Here is a 24,318-nt window from a genome sequence, read left to right as displayed (position 1 = left end):
CGCCGCCGCCGCGAGCCCGGACCTGCCCGCCCGACCTGGCGGCGCAGTCTCGCGGGATCGCTCAGCTCTCGCTCCCCGTGCGGCTCTCGAGGCAGCTTCAGTCCCGGACGCTCCCCGGAGCCGTCTCAGGTCGCTGGGGGGACGGTGGGCTAGACGGGGACGGGAAGGGAGAGCGGCCTTCGACCGCTGCCCGAGGTGGGGCTCCCACGGCCGGGACTGGGCAGGGGCCGGGCGGGTGCCGGGGGAAGCGGGGCGGGCCTCGAGGGGCGCGAGGGGCCGCGGCTGGGTGAGGCGCGCCGGGAGCCGCAGGTGCTGGGGAGGCGGTGGCGGGACGGCCCGCACCCGAGTTTCCTCGGAAACGGGAGCCGGCTCTGAAAGGCTGGCTGTGCCGGGGCCCGGCGGCACCGCGCAGGCCAGGAACGCGCTGTCTGGCTCTAGGCCTGGGGCAGGTGCCCGGGTGTGGGGCGCTGGCAGACCGGCCATCAGTGTGTGTTGGGGCGCGGGTAATTCGTAATCCGGGGCCCACAGCCTTCCTCCCCCAGGGGACTGCCTTCGCCCTTCCCGCGGGACGGATTTGCGCACTTTCCTTTCGACGGCAGCGCTACACCCTCCTAGCCAGTGAAAACTGCAATGTTGCTCCTCCGCTGGAGGAATCCTAAAAGTCTCTCTCTAGTTGGCCTTTTGAAAAACGAGAAAACTAAGACTGCTACAAAAATTGACTCTTTAGAGTCTTTTACAAGTTTAAGAACTCTTTGGGTCTTAAGGAATTTCCCAGGGCCTTAGTTTTCTTGTACTTAATAAGCTTTCCAACAGGGGCCCTTAGATTGTATGCTTATATTAATCTTTTATGATTTACTCCGAATCACCAGCGTTCCTTTTTTCCTCCATCTCACTCTTGCCATTCCCCCTTTTAACCCTGTGTTCCATACAGCAGCAACCTCCTAGCATCGGTTTCCTAGAGGTGCAGCTTCCTTAGCAAATGATGCATTCCATGCTAAGGCAGGTGGAAGAGTATCTCGCTAGGACAGAATTTTCCGTTGTTTTTCCAGTGTTTGTTACCTGGGATGAAAATCTTAACTCTGCACTTTGACTCCACATTTGAGTTTATGACAAATGTTGCTGATACACCCTCTTGTTTGTTTTTACAGTAATTGACCCATTTTCAGGTTTTCCTGAAAATGAATAAAATCGTGAAATGAGGAATTTGAATATTTTATCTTTGGATGGGGATCTTCTGAGGATGCAAAGAGTGATTCATCCAAGCCATGTGGTAGAATCAGGAATTTGAAGAAAATGGAAATGTTTACATTTTTGTTGACGTGTATTTTTCTACCCCTCATAAGAGGGCACAGTCTCTTCACCTGTGAACCAATTACTGTTCCCAGATGTATGAAAATGGCCTACAACATGACATTTTTCCCTAATCTGATGGGTCATTATGACCAGAGTATTGCCGCCGTGGAAATGGAGGTGAGTAGTGCTTCATACCTTTATTGAAAAGTAGTTTATGCTCTGTTCTAGAAACTAGTAATGTGACTTATTTTTAAACACAGCCGATTTCTTCAAGTTGTGTACAAGTCGTGTTTTGAAAAGTCCTTTTGAAAATTAAATCCCTCTACTGACTTATGTTTTATGTACATTTGCGGCCCGGTTTAGTAGACTCGTTTAAATAGGGTTCATTTTATATAATGAAGTATGGTGACAAATGATTTCTAAATACCTTGTACCTGGAAAATATTTTGCTTTCCTGAATCAAGTATGATAGTTCCTCTAAATGGGAATTCTGAATATTTTTCTAATTCAGTGAACATGTAATATTTATTGCCTGGACTAAAAGTGAAGAAATCTACATGTTTTTATAAGTAGTTGTAATATTCACTTGATACAGTTTTTCTGAAATAAATTATCAGAATATTTTGTTGCTGTAGACTGTATTTTAAGGTTATCACAAAGTCTCTGAAAAGTGACTTTGTTTTCTAAGCATAACACATATATGTTCTTTATAAGATACTTGTTAAAAGAAACCACTTGGGAGGAGTACAGTGACACTAAAGATTGCCTTAGGTGCCTTAGTTACCTGTCTCTGGTTTAGAGATATGCAAATTACTAGGGAGTGTGGGAAGAAAGCTACCTGTACAGACAGGAACCTGCCTTCCCATGCAGATTTGTTAGGTTGTTAAGTCTCCTGAAGGGAACTGGACACATGTATTGTTTTTGTAGTTTTTCTCCAGAAAAACTGAGAATAGTAAAGGCTTTTTCCCCTCAGATTGTTGCTAAGAGAAGAAATCCCTACAAATTTAATATATATACTCTTTTTGAAATTGATTAGATTTGATTTTGCAGCTTTGAAAGTTTTCTATTGTTGTTCAATTGAATAGTCGTCTGACTGCCTCATTGTGGACTCATGTCTGGAATAGGAAAGCTTATAAATACTAAGTAGATGTTATTTAAAAGGATAATACAGATTGTATTATTGTTATCTTTCAGTGTTTTTTTTCCAAATCGATGCAAGATGTCCTTTTGAACACTGAACAAATGAGGCACTGAGACTTTCATTAATCAGAACCATTTTGATGGTTCAGTCTGATTCAATATAAAGTGTATAAAGTATATAGTGAGAACACTGTGAAGCAATAATTACTTCATTCATTCACTTTTTCTCTGATGATGTTTTGTAGTGTTCATGTTTTGATAGTGTTCCTAAATTTTTTTAATCTGATTTCCTTTGTATGTGGTAACTACATACATTTTAAGGTTTTTGTTTTTTCTTTTAGAGATGCGGTCTCACTATGTTGCCCAGGCTGGTCTTGTACTCCTAGGCTCAAGTGATCCGTCCTGCCTCAGCATCCCAAAGTGCTAAGATTACAGGCATGAGCCACTGCACCTGGCCGACCATTTTAAGTTTGAATGCTAGAAGTGACCTTATAAATTCATATCATCTAGACTCAAGAGAGATACATCCCTGCTATTAAATGCCTATAATTATAAGATAGTAGCAACTAGCTTTGTTCTACACATGTAGAACCAATTGTTTTTTACTTTCAAAAAAAAAAAAAAAGTTACTTTTTAATTTACATAGCTTCTTTCCCAAGTGGTTTTGTGCCTGGATATTATTAAGAAGGCTTTTGGTTCTTACCTCTTTTATGTGATTGCTAACACTACCAATCTCTTCATTATATAATTTTCCACATGTAAGTAACTTTTCTCATAGCCTTTGCTAATGAAGGTTTTTTTTTTTTTTTTTTTTTTTTTTTGCTATAAATCTTACTTCAGTAAGTTTAAGGATACACAAGAAGAAAGCCCTCAAGCAGTCACAATACCAGCATTAACCTAAGTCTACAGAAGAAAGGAAAGAGAAGTGAAAAGGCAATAATATTGTCAACTTAGGTCAGGCTTTTAATCTCTATACGTAATATTTTAGTCTATACTGTTGTGTTTTTCCTACCACCCCATTCCTATTTTTCCTTATACAATAGTATTCTCTTTTAGTTACTGTATTTGAATGTCCAAAATCCTATAATTTGAGAGTTGTAAGTGACCCTAAAGATCACTTCTTAGCCTTTTTTATAAGCTTCTTAGCCTTTTTTGTGCCATTAACCCCTTCTCAGAATAAGTTTTAATATTTAAATAAATAAAATGGGTAGGATTACAAAGAAAACAAATTAGATTGAAATATACTTATAGCTCAGGTAAAGAACCCCTGAACCCTTCATTATACAGATGAAAAAACTGAAACCCAGAGTTGTTATGATTTGTCCAAGGTTCAGGCACTCCAATCTGATAGTCTTCTCTGTCTACATGGACCATAATGTCATCTTTAACTGTTTTTTTTTTTTAAGGCTCTTGTCCTTATTGGATAAACAAGATAATATTTCTTATGCTTTAGAATGCAATGTGTAAATTTCACACTTTGCTACTTCTTTGCAAACTTCATTTAGATAAAAATTAAACTGGGTGATTGTTTTACCTCTGTTTAGCTCTGTCTGTCTTTTTCCTTCTTACAAGTGCCTTGAATACAAAGTCTTATTAGAGCAAAAATAAAATCTCTGTGTCACACACCTGTAGTCCCATCTACTCTGGAGGCTGAGGTGGGAGGATCACTTAAGCCCAAGAGTTGGAGGCTGCAGTGAGCTATGATCGTTCCATTGCACTCCAGTCTGGGCAACAGAGTGAGACTTTAACTCACCAAAACAAAATGAAAACAATAACAACAAAAACAAAGCAAAAGTTAACTCCCTAATCTTCAGTCTCTCTAGTGGTGCCACAGTGATTTTACTATAATTCAAATTTGTGCAGTCCACTTTAGGGTTAAAATCCTTCATCATTTTCCCTAAAGCTGGGGAAATAAAGACCTGATTCTTGAGCACCCCAGGCCCTTCATGTGAGTCTCTGGCTTCTTGTCTAGTCTCCCATCTTGTACCATCCCACATTGCACACACTGCTTTAGCCAACTGACCTGTTTGGAGAATTCAAATCCATATTACTCTCCATCACCTCTGTATCTTTACACACACTGTATCCTCTGGTGAGCTGTCTGTCTACCTAGCTTTCTTCACCTGCTCAGTTCCTTCAGGTCTCAGTTAAAGCAATAACTGTTTTTAGTGAAGCCTTCTTTCACCTTTCTCCTGAGCATATTTAATCAGCCCACTCTACACCCTTACAGTACTTATAATGTACATTTGTTCTTATACTTATCATGCTGTTTTACAGTGATCTACATGTCTCTAGATTGAGAGTTAGTTGAAGGTAGGGATGGTGGGTTTGTTTTGGTTTTTTTTTCCATTTCTATCCCTAATACTAAGTACAATGCCTCTGAGCATGGTAGAGGCTCCATAGAAGCTAAATAAAGAAAAAGGTAGGATTTTATGTCCCAGTAAGTCAGCAAAGGGAATTTTCCCTCAAAATGTTTACCTTCCACTTCTATCATCTATAGTGTCCAAATCAAAGACATACTAATATTTTTAGGTGGTTTACATACCATTCTTTTTCATCCTGTCTGAGCCTAGCTTTAATGAAATTTATCAGTTGACATCCTCTGTTTTGTTTCCCACATTAGCTCTACACATACTCATTAGAATTTGTTTAAAAAATTTGATTTTTAACCATTTCTAGTTGTTTGTATGAAGTAAAGGAATTCAACTTTTGATTGGACTGTTGGATTATAAGCTATATGCGTCTTTTTTTTCCCCAAACATTGTACTTTAGTCCTGAAGTGTATATTCCAATTGAGTACTAAAGTATAGCTGCTTGTAACTTGGCTTTTACTAAAAATGTGTTTTATAGCTTCTCTAAAGATCAGTTTAGGTTTTACACCTCCAACCCAATTGCCTTTAGTTTCTGCTGGTTCCTATTGAATTTCCAGGATTCACTGTGTATTAGTGTTAGGATGAGGGGCTGAAGCTGATGGCTGTGGCAATGAATTGTACTCTGTTAGCCACCAAGAATCCCATATAAGTCAAGAGATCTATCTCATTCCTTTTTTGTTCCTAGTTTTCATTTTGTAACAGCTAGCCTGTTCTATAGAATGTAAGCATTTATGGTCATTTTTAATCTGTGATTATATGAGATGGTTTAGAGCAATGGTTCTTAAACTTTAGTTCATAGACCAGCAGCTTGTGAGCTTGTTCGAAATGCAAGTTCACAGACTGCTACCCCAACCTACTGAATCATGATTGCTGAAGATGGAGCCCAGCTGTGGTTTCACAAGCTGCCCAGGTGTTTCTTATGAGTGTTAAAGTTCAAGACCCACTGGTTTAGAAGTTTGGATTGCAGATTTTTACTGTAAAAAACAAAATTATTTTGGTTTTCCAGACCATACAGTCTCTGTCACAGCTATTCAACTTTGAAATTGTAGCACAGAAGCAGTCACAGACAATATGCCAACAAATGAGTGTAGCTGTGTTTCAATAAAACTTTATTTACAAAAACAGGCAGTGTTCAATAAAACTTTATTTACAAAAACAGGCAGTGGGCTATATTTGAACCAGGAGCTACAGTTTGCTGAACCTTGGTTTAAAGTATTTGAAAATGTTTTAAGGATAGTGTAGAATGTAATAAGTGGACATTATGTGCATTCTTATGTTAATACATTACCTAAGTTTTATGTTACTTTCCGCATAAATTTTTTTAAGTAAAATTTATCACAAACAAAAAGGATCTCACTGGGATATGTTGGTTCTTTAATTTTGTTTCGGAGATTGCTTAAAATTAGGGACTTCAGTTTTTTCCTTATTTTATTATGTGAACCTGAAATCATTTGTATTACAAAGAGTTAATTTACAATTCTGCATAGTAACTGGGCTTTGTAATGAAAAGGATGTACAGTCTAACTCTCCCAAGTGGAAAAACAAATGGCTGCTGCTTTTCCATTGTGTCCCTTTTGTTTCATATCTAGAGCATTGTTTCACATATTGTGAGATTGAGGTCCCTTGAGAGACTGATTTCATCCCAAAAGAGCTGAGACTGATGTAGGGAAAATGGAAACAAGAATGTTGTATTTTTCTATTTCAATTGCCTTCATTGAGGTCTAGGCAAAAGCCAGGTCACATATTGTGTTTGGAACAGCAAGTGGTCATTCCCCTTTTAAACAGTCTAAAGGGAAGTGAGCCAAAAAAAAAAAACAAAAAACTTTCCTTTCCACCTGTTAATATGTGCTGTTAGAATGTCTCTATTCAGTTAAAAATAAATGGAGAAAAACTGGATAGACAGACTTTTAAGGAAAATATCTATTTCTGTTGCATAGTAGCTTTTAAGCATTTTTATTTTCCTGCTTTTCGAAGAGTCCAGTCCCTTCCTGCTTTCACCTTTCTTCCATATTCTCTACCCTTGTATGTCCATACACAAAGAAAGAAAATGTTTAGTGAGATTAACCTGTTTGTTTTTCAGGAAAGACTATCTGAAAATAACTGTAGCTATTCTGAAAGTAAGATATTAATCATATAAAATGAAATAAATACTGAGAAGTGTTCCAAGCCAGTTGCGTGTATAATGACTACTGTTGTGTTTTAAAGGTAGAAACCTTCCTTCATGATGTTGCATTGCAGTAGCAGGAAAAGTCCCTTGACTCCTTCTTTTGAATCTGCAGAATAAGGGCAGGCCTGTATGTGAAGAGAAAGGATATTTCTCCTGGGAGGCTCTGCTGAGAAGCACAAGGTTCCTAGCCCATTCCTTAGTATTCCACGGGAAGACTGTTGTGATTATTTCCTTTCCCCAAGAACGTGGCATGTAAAATGAAACTTTATTACTCTAGGTTATATATTTGTCATGTGTTCGTTCATTCATATTTATTGAATATGTACCTGAATATATAGCTTTCCCAGAATTGTAGTTTTTCAAGTTCTAAGGTTTACATTAAAAAAATAATTGATTCTAGATCAATTCCTTTGTAGTATCAATCAGTTAATATGTACATTTGTCTAATTTCCAAAGGAAATCTCTTTTGGAGAAATGATTTAAATTTTCTAATGGTCCCTCACAAGAAATAGTTTTAAAATAACAAGTTTTCCATTATGGAAATAATGTAAATTCCTGCTTTTTATTCTCTTGTATTCCAGGCTCCACTTTACATTTTTTAAAGAAGGTGACTTGCCTGGGATTGATCACATTCATGAAAATAAGTAACAAAATTTGCATCACTTTCCTATACAGTAGTCCATTGGCATTCTCGAAGAATTTACTCGAGACTTTTATAACCACTTTAACAGTATTTGCCCAGTGAAGTGTAACTGAAAACATTTAAGGGCCCCTTTACACTTTAGTGAGCCTGTTGTTTTGCTAAGGTTCATCACTTTTTTTCAACCACATTTTAAATTTCTTTCACTCAGTTTTCATCACCATCACTGTAAATCGACTTTGTTTTTGGTGCCAATTTAGAGCAAGAAATATAACTTTTCTCACTACATGGGAGTTATTGTGTATGTCACCATGAGTAGAAAGCACAAATCCTGAGCTTAGGATCAGATGCTTTGGAGTCACTTGGTCTTGTTCACTGTTGATGTGGCTTGCTTCCATGTACCAGTGGGATTCTGATTCATGCTTCAGAAAAGTGACAAACGTTTATATATCCCATATTTTCAGTACTCAGGGAAGCAAGGCACTGCCAAGATACTGCCACAGGACCACTCTGCTTAGGTTATGCTTTATATATTTTTAAGAAACCAAACAGTTCCTTCTTTTGATCCCTCTCAATTAAAATTCTAGCCCAGACTTTCCATTCAGAATCTTACAGTGCCACCTACCCCAGGCCCATATTATGGTTCCTTCCATTATGATATTATTATAGCATCAGGAGCTAGCTGGTCCTTTCCCTGTATATTTCACTGAGACCAGCTGGTATTTATTCATTCAACAAATATTTGAATGCCTAAATAAATAAATATTTGAGGCACTGTTCAGGTACTTGACATACAGTAATGCACAAACAGACCTCACAGAATTTATATTCTGGTGGAGGGAATGTAAAACAACCTATCTGTTTTTGTCATTGTACCTTCAGTTCTACTTTTTGACAAAGGCTTATTTTCTTAGATTACTTTTTTGCCCTTGTTTACTCATTTCCAAAAAATACTTATAGACTTATTTTAATATTATTTTGCCCTGGTCATTTCTTCACTGGTTTTATATAGCTCTTAATTCTTTTAACTCTGAAAAAGGAGCCTCCTTTCCTTGTGTTCTAAGGTTTTTGGTTTTGTTTGTTTGTTTGTTTGTTTTTGTTTTTATGTCCTTTCCACCTTAGATAGGGTACCCAGACTGGTTAAGCAGAAAAGGAATTGATTATAAGAGTAGCAGGTAGCTCATAGAATCAACAGGTGGGCTAGAATTCAAGCTCAGGCTGTAAGAAAACATGCTACAGCTAAGATGCTGGCACAGGTATAGTCTACTTGGGAACTTATAAGCAGGGGATTTCAGTGAGGACGAGTCTTGGATAGAAAGGATCCAGGATACTTAACCTGACACTAGATAGTTGGTTGATCCTGCTGGGACATGATACCATATTGAGGGCTTAAGATTGGTTACTGCTCTGCTTCTGGCAAATGAACTACTCAGCAATAGCCAGATGACCCCAAGAAGGAGAAGTCTATGCTATTGGATCTGGGCACTCTTCTGCCACCATGACCCGTTTGTTCCTGAGCCTATTAAGCCTATACTGGTGTAACTAGAGAAAAGGCTGATTGACATCCACAGAGTAGATTATTTAGTCTACACATTTAAGAGCCTCCTCTGTCTTGGGACCTTTGGGTTTGCATTCACATGCAAAAAAAAATTTTATTTTTGAGATTATAGGCCCATTTTGGAGAAGTCCAGTCACATACTGCTTTTCTGGACTCCTAATACCAGTTCTCTAGAACTCTTCCAAGCTCTTGTTGCTTGCAGGTCCCTATCTTGTTATACCATTAGCTATAGCCCATGAATCAATGTAACTTCTTACCTGAGACCATCTTTCTACTGATAACATAGACAGTGATTGAAGTTCTGCCTGCTGGGGTCACCTCTGAATGGAGTTATAATCCTATAGTAGCTCACTCTTGGCTGGGGCTAGCTATTGTAAGCCAGGCTGTAATTGTTTCGTCATGAGTCATTTGGTCAGAGGGAACTCTCCTTGAAGCCATAGGTGTGTTTTAAGGAAAGGATTGTAATATGGCAGAAGCAGGCATTCTGAGAATGTGCTACTTTCCCATATCTTTGAGAACTACCCGGCCACTTGAAGATGAATGCAACTGGTCCCTGACATCATGAGTTGGTGAGTTCAGTAACACTCAATTCATGAGAGGTAACTTGACTTGATGATCTCTAGATGTTCTCTCCTGTTTAGTTTCTATGAGGAACTAGTAGCAAAAGCCAAGTCCCTTTTAATTATGGAGGGTTAATCTCCTCATCTGCACTTGTGTCTTACTATGGCATCTAGAGTACATGTCTATGGCCTCATCATCTTTATGTCTTCGATAAGATAGATTAGTGTGATGTCCTGTGAAGTCGGTGATATGTTTCACTGACTGAATTTGAGGCACAGAGTTGAAGAGCTGATGTTCCCCTAAGGCTGAAGCTCTTAAACTTTGGTGTGCATCAGAATCATCTGAAGGACTTGTTAAAACACAGATCACTGGCTCCACCCGAGTCCCTGAATCAATAGGTCTGGGATGGGGTGGAAAAATTCCACATCTAACAAGTTCCTAGGGGATGCTGATGCTGCTCACTCAGGGGCCACTTGTTGGGAACCACTGCTCTAAGGCAAGTTGGCAAAGATATGCTGCTGTCCCTGCTGGGTGAGAACAAATTGCTTTTGTAGAAGAAAAAACTGGCTAGCTTAGAGAGGCATACAAGGTGCCTGAGCTTTACTATTTGCTACAGGAAAGAGACCACATCTGGAGAATCACCTTAGCCAATTGAGTTGAGGTTGCTTAAGACAATCCACTGGAAAGTTGAAATGAGCAGGTGGTGGGAACTGTTACCCCGAGTGTGTTTCTAGTGGTGTTGCCAATCTCTGAAAGTCCCCTTAATCTGCAGTATGGTTTTTGATTTTCTATCATGGTAGGGAGGGAGACCCTAATGGTTTTTGTTTGGTCCCTACCATAATAACATTTACCCAGGAAACAAATATGATGATTGTGCTTTTGCTAAATACAGCTATTTTAAGTGTACATACATGAACTTGGAAAATTGCAGTGGGTTGGATTTAGGTCTCACTGAACCCTTGTCAAAAGCCCATTTATCATCTTACCTCCAAAAGCCCAGTCTCTGAAGCTAGCACAATGAATCTAGAATCTCTGAGAAATAACCCCGTATCAGTATGTCTTAGCCCCATCTAAAATTGTATTATTTCCTCCTCAATTTGTAACCCTCAGAAACCAATATAAATTACAGTCTTACAACTAGTTTGTAGGTCTTTTTTTCAGATTCGATTTTGACTTGATGCTCCTACGGCATGCTGGGGTGAAACTCTCGTTATAGGTTGAGACATCGAAGACTGGTGGGATGGGGCAGGGGGCTATTTATTTTCTTCTTACAGAAAGGGTCTACCTTGAGAACTGCAGGTTCTGAGCACTCTGTGATATCCTGAGCCTTGTCATGTGTCCCCACTACAGAACTCTAGGTCTCACTGTTTCCTAGTTACAATATCACCAGGTCTCTTACATGAATGGGAAGCACATTAAACTGATATAATTTAGCCACCTGCAGATCAAACTGCTTGGTTTTCAACTCCTTAAGCCTTAAGTCCTTTTAGTCCTTGTGTGTGTGTGTGTTTCATTTTTTTTTTTAAAGACAGGGTCTCACTCTGTTGCCTGGGCTGGAGTGCAGTGGCACAATCATAGCTCAGTGCAACCTGGAACTCCTGGGCTCAAGTGAGCCTCAGGCCTCAGCCCCAGAGGCAGCTGGGACTATAGGGCTGTGTGCATCCAGAACCTGCTAATTTTTTTTTTTTTAAGAGACAGGGTCTTGCTGTGTTGCCCCGGCTGGTCTTGAACTTCTGGCATAAAGCAGTCCTTCCACCTTGGTCTCCCAAAGTGCTGAGATTACAGGTGTGAGCCTCCGTGCCCAGCCTAGTATTTTGCTCCCCACCTTGAGTCAAAAATTCAGAGATGCCAGTTTGTTCTTCTCTTCCTAAACCAAGCAGTACCGTTAGAAGTCAACACCCTACCCTACAATCTGAATAACTCATGCTTTTTATATTATTTTCTGGTTCTCTGGCAGCAGCCACTCATTTGATCTCCCATAGCCTCATGTTCACGGGGCACATCACTCTAATATGTACAGAGAAGCTAAGCGAAAACCAAGCTAAGTGCTTACAAGGATAACTTAATTCACTTTGCCATGCATTGCCAGATTTCCATCTTTAAATACTAACAGGATGCTCACTGCCTTTGGCCTCAGACCAGAAACCCAGTTCTAGAGTTCCTCCTGTTTTGCTGAGATCACTTGCAAACCATTCTGTATGTTTTTTTTCTGTACTGGTTGGTCTTCTTGATTACAAACAACAGAAACCAATTCTGAATAAGGAGAAAATAGATAGATATTGGACAGCTTGTAAGATTAATGGGAAGGCAGGAGAACCAGGTTCAAAATGTAAGGAGGAGCAAAGGGAACTGGGGCATAGCTAAGGTCATACCACAGGATTAGTTTGTCACCAGTGCCAATACCATTGGATACTTCCTGAGCCATTGTCACTGGACACTTATTTGGCCACTGCAAGAATTACTGATCGCATTGCAGCTTCCTCAAATAATCTGACTATATCTGTTCTTTTGCATAACCCTCTCCCCAGGAATCACAATACCCAGAGTATACAAATGGCCAAGCTTAGGTCAGGAGCCTATGTTTTCATTGCCAGGTTGTATCCCTGAATCCCTCTTAGCTTCCATGGTGTCTTACCTACTTTTGGATTCCCCCAAATAGTAAATATTCACTCTAGAGCACAGTGCAAAACAGTGTTACTCTCTGGGAACAGTGATTCATACTTGTAATCCCAGAATTTTGGGAGGCTGAGGCAGGAGAATCACTTGAGCTCAGGAGTTCAAGACCAGTCTGGGCAACACAGACTCTCTCTACTTGGGAGGCTGAGGCCTGAGGCTCACCTGAGCCCAGGAACGGGAGGCTGCAGTGAACTATGATTTTGCCACTGCACTCCAGCCTAGGCCACAGAGTGAGAACCTATCTCTTAAAAAAAAAAAAAAAAAAAAAAAAAAAAAAAAGTGTTCCTTACCAAGGAGAAAATTTCACTGTAGCGCCTACAGTTGTTGTGAAATTGATCTCCAGTTCTTCTACTCAATTCTTTGTTACCCTCTTCCTAAACTTTTGAGCCATAAATCTCCTTAGTGGTCATCTAGTTCATCACTCTCACTTTACTGATGGATACTCTGAGACTCAGAAACAGAAAACTACCTGCCAAAGGAAGCACAGGTAGTTAAATTAAATAGTTAGAATTAAAGTATTAGAATTAAAGAAGAGTTAGAACCTAGTTAGAGTTAAAATGCTGGCATTATTTCCAACGAAGGATTATATAAAATACTCCATGTATTTTGATTTTGATTCTCATTTTTCATTTTTCTTACTGTTGGCTCAGGCTGTTTTTCACGATAGAGATGTGAATTGCCTTCTCAGATGTCCTCTTCTTTCTCATCTCTGCCAGTACTAATAGTAACTGCTGTTTCCAGGGATTTCTGCCAGGGACTGACCATTTCCTTAAAGGAGCTGACCTTTTATTTCTTGAGTTTTGAAACTGTAGTAAATAGCACTGTTTTGGTTATTGAATGGTAGAATCTCAGAACCAACACTGATAGTTATTAGATGAGTTTTTTTGAGAATGAAATTTGAAAGGAGGAGTTTATAAGTGAGATCATGAAGGCACTGGGTTACTAAGAGTTGAAGAAGGTGGTATCACTAAAGGGGAGTAAAAGGAACAGACTGATGTGACCAGGTTTGATATCTACTCAATTCATGGATTTGCACTTTAATTCATGAGTTTAATTCACAGGTTTGGCACTTACCATGCTAAATGCTAGTTTAATAACATGATGAAATTCATAGCATAAAATTAAGGACATAAGAAATATCTCAATGTGTCATGTTAGATTTGGTTTCTGAGAATGGTACCCAGGACATTTTGAGGAAGAAAGTAAAATATTTCGATCATGATTTTTACTTCAAAAGACTGCAAATATGTTCCTCCTAGTTATGTTTCAACAGATTGGTATAACGAGTTCAATACTAGGCTGACTACCCATTATTTAAAGTGCTGTGACTTGTTCTGAAAGTATTCTATATGATGGAATACTTGCTTTTGCTTCACGAGATACATCATCATCTGGAATGTAATCAACATAGCTTGAGGTTTTATAGTGTTTGATATGTATCCTGTGAACATTAATTTTTTTAAACTGAAGAGTTTCTTTCATGTGGAAGAGTCCCAATCCTCTTGATATATTTTCTTCCCTTCATCCTCATTGGCATTTTTGCCTGTCGCTGTGCTTTGGGAAAGGGTAATTTTCAGGGAGAAACGGACAGCAGCACAGAGTGAAGGTTAAAGAGGACATACTCTGGAGTCATAGGGACATTAGTCCTAGTTCTGCTTCTTACTACTATTGTGACTATACAAGTTCCTTAACCTCTCAGAGTCTCAGTTGCCTCAGCTGCAAGGTGGAGAGAACAAGTTGTAATAAAGGAAAATGGTATATGAAAAAGCACAGTGCCTGGTTTTTGGTAAGTACCAAATGAGCCAAAGCTCTGATTTATTATTAGTAGCCATAGAATTGGTAAAAGTAGCACTCAATCAGGAATAAAGATACCTAGCTTCTAATTCAGAGTACATTTTGGAATGTGAGTAACAATTTTAATAAGAAATTGGCTTCAGTTTTCTCACTTGATCCAAGGGCTTAGATTAGGTCAGTGGTTTTTCATCTGTGATCTCTGGAGGTACTTTGAGGTCACTGGTAGCAAAGGGGAATGGTGAGAGGTATCTCAGCAGGGAGAGCTTCCTTTTCAGCCCAAGAAACTGTGCTTTTATTTGTTTAGTATATCGGCCTCCTTTTAACTTCTTATTTAAGGAAAATGTTTCTTGGCAAAATGTGTATGTGTGCATGCACAGACACACATACACTTCGAAAATAATTAACTTAAAGGTTTTCTCTCAAGTCCCTTCCAAGTCTAAAATTCTTTAAGGCTCTTCATCTGCAACTGAACTTGGAAGTTGGTGGCCCACACTGGATCTGAACTGAGACTTGATTTTTCTGTGTGTGTGTGTGGTGGGGAGGGAGAGGGGGTCCTGTTTCAAATGTGTAAAGTACCAAAATCTAAAATTTGAGAAATTACACATAACAATCTAAGTTCTGTTTTCTTGGGAAAAATGGATATACCTGACAATTCTATGCCCCCATTTCCAAATAATAGTCTGCTGGGGTTGAGTAGCACTGCTTCTCAAATATTCTCTATCGTCTTACAGGCATTTGAGTTTACCTGGCTGGCCTCTGAAGGTATCTGAGTTTTCAGCATTCAGTTTATCCTCCACACAGTGCAGGAATATCAACGTTATTGGATTAGCCAACTTTGGCACTGTAGAAGAATTAAATTAGGGAAGTGACTTGTGTTTTCCATGTAAGAAAAGTGTTTTAGTATAACAAAAGTACATGTATTGCATTCATTTTGTCTGCCCTTGAACTAGATAATTACTTCTTAAGTGCTGACCACCAGTTAATCATGGCTTCTGAGTTAGAAGAACTAAATAAACACAGTGTGTTTTAATTCTTTCCACCAAAGGATCTGATTACCAGATAGTCAAAAAATTTAGGAACTAGGCTTTTTTGGGACAGTAAACAAAGAGTTTACTAGAGTTTACTAGTTGCCCGCAGCTCCCCTTCTGCTACCTCAGGTTCAGAGGAGGATTTGCACACCGTCTGGGCACTCTCTCCCCCTCACGATGGAGGAAACTGAGAAAAGTACCATGCTGTTTGCACTCCAAGTTCCTGTGAGGTGACAAAGGATCCAATCTCAGAGCATCATTCAAATAAAAGCAATAACATATGTCAACGGTGGCAACCCTGTCTCTGCTTAGTCACTTTGCCCTATCAGGACAGGAGAACTTCCCACTGGTCTGACATCCTCCATAGCTATTGTCCTCTAATTGTTGGGTGTGGGTTCTGTATATGCCCTTTAAGTCAGACTTAATTGTTAATTGTAGTCTATAATCAAAGCTTATATTTACCTATTAATTTTTGTCTGCTTGACCGTTCATTTACTGAAGAAGATATATTGAAATTTCTCATGACCGTGGAATTGTCCATTTCTCCCTATAGTTTTATTGCTTTTTGTTTATATGTTTTAAGTCTAGTTTTAAGATGTGTACAGTGCTCAGTAATGCATTTTAAAGTATATTTGTTGCACTTTATCCAGAACCTGAATGTTTTGTGGCAGGAGATATTTCATTGGCCATACTGATGAAAGAAGTTGTCATTCCTTTTTTTTATATTTCAAAAATTTCCCAAAGCTTATAGGGAGCCCTTTCCTTATTTTTTAAATGCAGTTATAGATTTTGTTTTTTACCTTTAAACCTTTTCTTTCATTTCAATGGCATTTCTAGTGGAAGGACATGCTAATATATAGTCAGTGCATTTCCCTTGAATCAGAATTTTCATCTTCTCTCACTCTACTTGTTCTCCTTAGGTAGTTTCAGCCAATTATTTCAATTACCACTTTTATACTGATGACTTTTAAATCCATATCCTTAATTTAAAGTCTCACCTCTATATAGCTTTATTTAACCACCTGCTAGTAGATATTCCATACTCAAATGTCCCATGGGCACTTCAGACTGTCCATCAACTGGTAAATTGTTAAGAAAAGTATGGTACAGCCATACAGTGGAATATTACTCAGCAATTAAAAGGAATGAACTACAGATGCATCAAACAACATGACTGAATCACAAAACAATGATGCTGAGTAAAAGAAGCCAGACAAAAAAGAAAACATATTATATGATTCCACTTATGTAAAATTATAGAAAATACCACTCTGCAGTGACAGCAGGCAGATCAGTTGTCAGGCGTGAGAGTTACTGAGGGGCTGAGGAGAATGGAAGGGCGGGAGGGATGACAAGGGAGCCAGAGGAAACTTCTGATGGTGAGGGATATATTTATTACCTTGACTGTGATAATCATTTCAAAACCTATCAAATTGTATACTTTATACATGTTCAGTTTATCATACATCAGCTGTACCTGAATAAAGCTGGAAAAGAAAACCCTCAATACTAAAAGGCTTTGAACAGAAAAATAATAGTCCTTACCCACCTTTTCTATCCACATCCCAGTCCTGCCCTTGAGAGGCACCTCTTTTAGGTGTTCCTCTGGTATGCAGGCCACATTCTAACTAACAGGTTTACTCTGTTGGTTATAGATTAATCAGTTTAGAACTTCAGGCTGTTTCTGTTTATTCTTTCCTATTAGGGTAGTTGATAATTCATTTCTCTTACCCTGCCGCTTTTACTTCTCCTAATACAGTTTTTGATTAAATGAATAGTCACTGATAACCTTACTAGAAATATTAAATATTGCATACTGCTGAGTCAGGTAGTATACTTTGAGTACATTTATGTTTTTAATACCCTCCAGACAATTAACACAGTAGCTGTATTTTGCTTTGTTTTTTATGTAACAATGTCTGACTGTTTTTAGATATCCTAACAGACTTGTCATACACCTGGCAGCAATTTTCCTAGTGCTCAAAATAACATATAATCTGTCAATCTCAATCCCCACTCCTTTCCCTTGGAGACCTTTCTTCCTCAGCCATCTGCCCTTCTGTGAAATGTGCTCTGATTGCTTCTGAACTAGATTTGTAGTTGTCACACGGAGAATTTCTCTTGTCATTCTTCACTGTTGAATCAGCTAATTCCTGGGTCCCATATTATCTTCCTTCCTGGTTTATTCATATATTCCTTCAATTTATTTCAGGAATATTACATCTTCTAGTTGCTTCCTAAACAGGGATGCTTGAAAGTTTAAATTTTGTATTCCTTACAGCGCCAAAAATGTCAGTAGTCTACCCTCTAAATGTTTGAGTGGATCTAGAATTCTAGGTTGAAATGCATTTTTCTTTATAATTTTATAGTTATTTTTTCATTTTTTTCTAACTTCTGATATTATCAAATATTCACAGTTTAATTTAGTTACATGTATTCTGTTTTTTTCCCCCCTCTGGAAACATTTATGATCTTCTCTGTCTTGATGCTCTGAAATGTTTTATTGATATGCTTTTTTAGTGTTCATTTATTGTTTTGGAGAATCATGTATTTATTCTGTAATTATAGAAAAATGGCCATGTAGCAGACACTGTTTTAGGCACTGGAGCTAGAGCAGTGAGCAAAATAGAAAAAATCCTTTCCCTTTTAGAATTTACATTCTAGTGGTGAAGGCAAAAATTAAATAAACTAGTGCATAATGAAATGTCAGATAGTGATAAGGGCTTAAAAGAAATGCAAACCAGGGTAATGAGAAAGATAAGAACAGGATAATTTTAGATAGGATGGGCAGGAATGCCTTTTTGAGGTGAATTGAGCAGAGACTCAAATGCTCAAATGAGGGCACAAGACTCACTATCTGGGTGAAGAGGTGAGGGGAACAGCCAGTGCAAAGACTCTGAGACAGAAACACATGTGAAACTATGAAAAGCAAAAGTCCAGTTTAGTGGCAATGGAGTAAATAAGAGACAAAGTGGCCAGAAATGAAACTGGAGACATAGCGGGAAACCGGAAATTTAAGGGCTCCTGGGAATTGGAAAAGACTTTGGAATTTATTTTATTGGAGTCTTTGAACAAGGATACACTTACATTTTAAAGAATCACATTGGTTGGGAAATTGACTGTAAGATTAGCAAGTGTGGGAAGTAGTGAGACCTGTTAGGAGGCCAGTTTAGTAGTTGAGGTGAAAGACAATAGTGGCTTAGATTGGGTGGTAATAGTGAGAAATGGTCAGATTTGGAATATACTTTAAAGGGAGAGTCAACAGGATTTGCTGATGGGTTGGAGATGGGATGAAAGAAGAGAGGAGTAAAGAACGAGTTGTAAGACCAGCCTGGCCAACATGGTGAAACCTCGTCTCTACTAAAAATACAAAAATTAGCTGGGTGTGGTGGTATGCGCCTATAGTCCTAGCTGCTTGGGAGGCTGAGGCAGGAGAATTGCTTGAACCTGGGCGGCAGAGGTTGTGGTGAGCCGAGATTATGCCACTGCACTCCAGCCTGGGCAACAGAGCAATACTCCATCTCAAAAAAAAAGAAAAAAAGAAGAAAAGAAAAGAAAAAGAAAGAAAAAAGTAAGTTGTAAGATTCTCGGCCTGAGCAACTTGGTGAATGGTGGCATTATTTACTGAGATGGAGTGTTTGGGAGGCAGAGATAGGGTGAGATTGAGTTGTATTTTGCATACTTTGGGTTCGAGATGCCCATTAACAGCCAAATGGGGTTGTCCCAGAGCAGATGCTCATTCAAGTCTATGGTTCACGGTAGAGATGGAGGCTGGATGAGTTTCCCCTGAGAGTCAGTAGAGATAGAGAAGAGGTCTTGGGGACTGAGCTCTGGAGCATTTCAGTGATCATAATTGGGAAATGGAAGAGGACCAGAAAAGGAACAGCCAATGAGACAGCTAGAAGTCCAAGAGAATTTGTGTCCTAGAAGACAAGTGCAAAAGGGGCCTCAAGAGGAAGCTAGGAGCCACTGTGTCGATTGCTGTTAAGAGTTGAGTAGAAGGAACATTCAGAATTTACCATCAGATTTGACAATGTGGAGTTTCTTGGTGACTCTGACAAGTGATTTCCCTGGAATAATCCATGTCTTCTTGAAAAATATATGATTGAATAAAATTGTGTATGAAGAGTTCATAAGTCTGGTAGAGGGAGATTTAAAGATTCTTTTGGAGTATAAGTGAAAAAGTATATACTTTAAACAGTAAATATATTAATTTTATTCATCTATTATTAAAATGTTTTCTAACTGTATCTTGATGTCTTTAATAGCATTTTCTTCCTCTTGCAAATCTGGAATGTTCACCAAACATTGAAACTTTCCTCTGCAAGGCATTTGTACCAACCTGCACAGAGCAAATTCATGTGGTTCCACCTTGTCGTAAACTTTGTGAGAAAGTATATTCTGATTGCAAAAAATTAATTGACACTTTTGGGATCCGATGGCCTGAGGAGCTTGAATGTGACAGGTAAATTATGTTTTTCATGGAAAGCTACTAATGGTATTTTACTACTGGTACTAGCTCTCTGGGATGTTAGTGACAGGCTTTCATTATTTAATTCCATAAATGTTTATTACACACTTAATATATGCCAGGCACTATAGTGCTAAGTGTTGTGGACACAAAGGTGAGCAAAAAACAGACTCGGTTCTTGTTCTCAGGGAACTTACAGTGAGGTGAGAGGAACAGGCAGTAATCAAATAATTATGCAAATAAGTACAAAATTATGACTGTGATAGATACAACAACGGAAAGGTAGATAGTTCTATGAGAATATATAATGATAGCTTTGACCTAAACTGGGGAAAAGCGAAGGAAATGACTGTTGAGCTAAAGTATGAAGGGTAAGGGTAAGACAGAGGTAACTAGGCAATGAGAGGAGGGAAGAGCATTTTGGGCAGTGGGAATAGCTTATTCAGAGACCCTGCAGAGCCTGAACAGGGAGTGAGGGAGCATGGCATATACAGGGAATTAAAAAACTAGTATAGCTGGAGTGATGAGAGTAAGAAAGAATATGGTGCAAGATAAGGAAGGAGAGAGAAGCAGCAGTCAGACCATCCAGGGCCCATCTTGCATATTTTTATGCTGAAAGCAATGAGGTCTTCAATATTTTAGATAGGAATGGGTAGCACGATCCTGTGAGCTTCTGTATAGAGCATGGCACCTGTGTCAGTCTCCTGAGGGTTGGGCAGCACTCTGTGGCAGTTTCTGTTAGGAATCCAGGACACTTCCATCCTGCAACTCTGTCAGCCAGGTGGATGGGAGAGAGAAGGTAGAGAACCCACACCTTTTCTTGAGTGCCTCAGATGGGAAGTGTTACACCTTTTCCACATGCATTCCTGTTGGCAAGATGTCAGTCATGTGGTTATAACTGAAACAAATAATAAATGTGTGTCCCGAAGGAAAAAAGTATTCAAGGCAGAGGACATGTCAGGTGCTGCCAGTCAAAAAGAATATTACACTATGCTATTTCACTAGAGTGATTGGGGCAAAGGACAGATCACAGTAGGTGAAGGAGTGAGGAGAAAGTGAAGCCAGAAACAGAGTTCTTAGGGAAGTTGGCTATAAAAGAGGAAAGTTTATCAGTTTAATGGGAAATAACTATTTTAAGAATTACTAGGAAAAAGGAAGAAGCAAGCATATATGGGGTAGAAGAGGTCTTCAATAGTAGTTTTCTAAGAAGGAGGTAGGATCCCAAGCATAGATGACATTTTGACCGTGGATGGGAGGAACATCTGTTGTACCAGTAGGAAAGGATAGGACGGCTGTGGATATAGGTAGGTTTGTGTGTTTTGTAAGAGTTGTTGCAAGAATTTCTTTCTGATGGTTTCTATTTCCATTGTGACATAATAAGAGTCAAGGAGGTCCTCTGTTGTGAGTCTGGAAAAGAAGGATATGTGTTCAAGAGAAGTGGTCATTATGGAGCATAGGAGAATGAGTCAACTAGAGAGGCTTCATAACATTTCAGGTAAATCAGGCGATCCTGAATTTGTGGATCTCATCTGGCCTATTGAGAACTTCTCCAGCTGTGGTGGGATGCTTGGGACTAAGCACAGAGAAGGCAAATAGTTGTGGTTGGGGTTTTGTCAGATGGATTCAGTGCAAAGATAAAGATGCACTAAAAAATGAAGGATAATGAGAAGGGTGTTACTGAAACAATAGCCTATGAAAGTCTAAATGGATGGGGAGCGAAATGAAGAGAGAAAAGAACTAATGTATGGAGACAAGCTGGAGGAGATCTATCCCAATGAGGTTTGTTTTTTTTTTTAAGGCATAATGAGAATTTTTTAAAAAATGAATTGCAAGGATAGGAACTTGCAGACGAAGGGCAGGATGCTTGAGTTGATTTTTGGAGATAGTATGTACTTGCAGGTTGTGGCAGGGTTCCCTGTGTGACTTTGATTACGGGTGGCCACTGTGGGTTAGGGATAGTCACTGGAGATGAGGAGGCTAAATAGCAGAGAAGCCAGAGTGTGGATGGCTTGTTCTTGGTCAAGTCACCAAGGATGATGACAGCAAAAGCAAAGGAGAGAAAACTGATGATTCATTTAACTCATATTTCTTGCACTCTTACTGTGTGCCAGGACTGTTCTAGGCACTAGAGTTATAACAGGCAAAAATTTCTGCCATCATGAACCTTACATTTTAGTGGAGGGAAGAAGATTCAGTAAGTAAGTTATATTTATATGAGAAGATGGCGAGGCCTATGGAGAAAATACTTGCTCTTTCATTATGAGATTGCCTACTCAGTTTCAAAGCAGGGGAGGTTATAACTTGAAAAAATTTACGCTGGCATCTATGCTTAGTTTCTAACTCTGTTGGAGTTTTGGTCTTTGTAACTTGATTTTTTGAGAAACAGATAGTTTTTAAATAATTAAACTAAATCAAATTTATTCATGTTTGAGAATGCTTGATACATTGAATTGGGAAGTAGAATTCATTTTTTAAAATTGTTTAAGCCCTACATTAAACCATATCCCATTAATATAAAGCAAACCCATAAACATCCTTTTATACAATGTTACTTGGGTCAGTTGCACATAAAAATAATTCTAGTATGGCCTATACTGGAGAATATTTTTTCATTTCTATAAATAAGACCTTCAGGCTTTTGTGGCATCTTATTTACTTTGAAAACACACACAAAGAAAGAGGGGAACCTCTGATTAAAACATAAAATCTAGCTCATTGAAAGATTTCTAGCATAATGAAAGATTTAACATAACTGTGGTAAAAACATGAAGGCCGCATCTATTATTTGAGAAACAGCAGAACTGTGTGGTTATGACATGCCTTAGGCTCTTGGTTCCCCAGGAGAATGCCTTTGCCTTGGAAGAAAAAGGTGCGTTCATTCTTTGAGGTCTGTAGTTTCCTCAGCTCATCAGAGCACAGACACATTCTTTTCTACGTGAAGAGTTTTGTAAACTGAACTTTGTTTTCACTTCCAGCTCCAGCCATCCTCGGGTAGCTTGCCAATAGATGAATTCCACTCATTTGACCCATAGTGCTCCTTCTCTTCATTTCTCCCTCTTTCCTCACAGCAGTGCATGTCCACCATACCACCTGAGAGTCTGTGGAACCTTAGTTTCTGTTATACTTGTTTCCTTACACTCATTTTCCTGTCTTTATTATGATAGTCAAACTTTTTCTCCTCAAAGGTATAGCTGACTTGATTTCATGAAAACCACTTTCCTAATATGATTTATCAGAGGCCTTTCCATACCTCAGCCACTATGCTATGACAGATTTTATAATTAATAAGTGCATTTCAAAGTGAAAACGTTACAAACATGCTTAACAGATGTTTTTATAACATGAAATATTCTACTGCGTTAAGATCAAAATGCTGACTGTACTTGTTCCATATACCTTCAGACCAGTGTTAATGTAATATTTTGGCAAGGTGAATCGTCTTTTTTGGATATAAAACTCTTTGCATAAGCTAGGAATGGTGTTGCACAGCTGTATTCTCAGCTATTTAAGAGGATTGCTTGAGTCCAGGAAATCAAGACCAGCCTGGGTAACACAGCGAGACCCAGTCTCCATTAAAAAAAAAAAAAAAAAAAAAAAAAAGAATCTCAGGCATATACAGGCATATATTTAAGAGAAATATTCTATCTGGATTTTTCTATGATAGTGAATAAACATGATGAATACTGACGGACTTGATTGTTTGCAATTAGAGTTCATGTGGAGAAAATAAGATTTTAAGCACAATTAACTTGTAAATGAATGTATCCATTCACTGACTGACCTTTTCCACATTAGTCTTGATTAATAATTTTTTTTCCTGTTCTCTAGACAGTGGAGGCTGGTAATTTATTCTACTGATACAGTGAGACCTCATATAATAAATTGGGGAGAGAAACTGGTTAGCTTTTTGTTTTATTTTTAGACTGAAGAAACTATAGAACCTATGTGGAACTTATACACTTCTGGTAGATACATAATCATTTTCAGGAACAACTTAGTAATATATAGTAAAATGGCAGATGCTTAACCCTGCATCCTAGGAAATCCCCTCCCATAGAAACTCTTACACAGAGAGTCGTGCACAAGAATATTGATTGTATATTCTTCCTAATTCTTTTAATGGGAAAAAATCTAAAAGTCCATCATAGAAGAATGATTAGTAAATTGTGATATACTTAGACACTGGAATACCACCATACAGTTGATAAAATGAATAAAGTTGACCCACATCTGTCAACATGGATAAATCTAGAAAATATAGTGTTAAATTTTAAAACGTAAGTTATAGCATGCTATATACAGCATGATGTCATTTATATAAAGTTCAAAACTTGAAAAACAATACTTTATAAGGTTATGGTTAGTAAATAATGTAATAAAAAATATTTTTTTAAATGCTTGAGAGTAAAAACTGAATTTGTGGTAATGAATACTTCTGAGGAGAGAGAGAAGGAAATAAGACCAGAAAGGGGTCCCCACTGTATCTATAGTGTTGTATTACTTTATTTTAAAATGTATAAAGCAAAATTGACATAATATTATGTTTTAATAAAGCTGGTAGATGATTTTTTTGTATTTCATTTTATGGGCATATGTTTTAGTCTGTTCTTTCTAAGGT

The 24,318-nt window shown here is 38.5% G+C and overlaps 2 protein-coding genes and 1 non-coding gene across 5 annotated transcripts in view; all 3 read left to right on the top strand.

The window, feature by feature from the left end:
• CTHRC1 (collagen triple helix repeat containing 1) overlaps positions 1 to 24,318 on the top strand; it is a 403,863-nt gene that overhangs the window by 318,441 nt on the left and 61,104 nt on the right. The gene's annotated exons all lie outside the window — the stretch shown is intronic.
• The window catches only part of FZD6 (frizzled class receptor 6), a 33,729-nt gene continuing 9,442 nt past the window's right edge, over positions 32 to 24,318 (top strand). Inside the window, exons 1-3 of one of the 3 annotated variants that reach the window (XM_050800689.1) lie at positions 32 to 129; positions 1,149 to 1,470; positions 19,498 to 19,694. In XM_050800689.1, coding sequence (XP_050656646.1) covers positions 1,294 to 1,470; positions 19,498 to 19,694 — 374 coding nt within the window. In that variant the 5' untranslated portion in view covers positions 32 to 129; positions 1,149 to 1,293. Of the gene's footprint in view, positions 196 to 1,148; positions 1,471 to 19,497; positions 19,695 to 24,318 lie in introns of all 3 variants that reach the window. The other 2 variants (XM_050800688.1, XM_050800690.1) reach the window with 2 other exon arrangements.
• On the top strand, positions 10,010 to 10,052 carry LOC126961957 (small nucleolar RNA ZL63). Its single transcript, XR_007728533.1, has one exon. It is a non-coding gene; the product is annotated as a small nucleolar RNA ZL63 (small nucleolar RNA).

Source organism: Macaca thibetana, chromosome 8 (genome assembly GCF_024542745.1).
Source record: "Macaca thibetana thibetana isolate TM-01 chromosome 8, ASM2454274v1, whole genome shotgun sequence".
In the NCBI taxonomy this organism is placed as follows: Eukaryota; Metazoa; Chordata; class Mammalia; order Primates; family Cercopithecidae; genus Macaca; species Macaca thibetana.
This window is presented reverse-complemented; position numbering and strand designations above follow the sequence as displayed.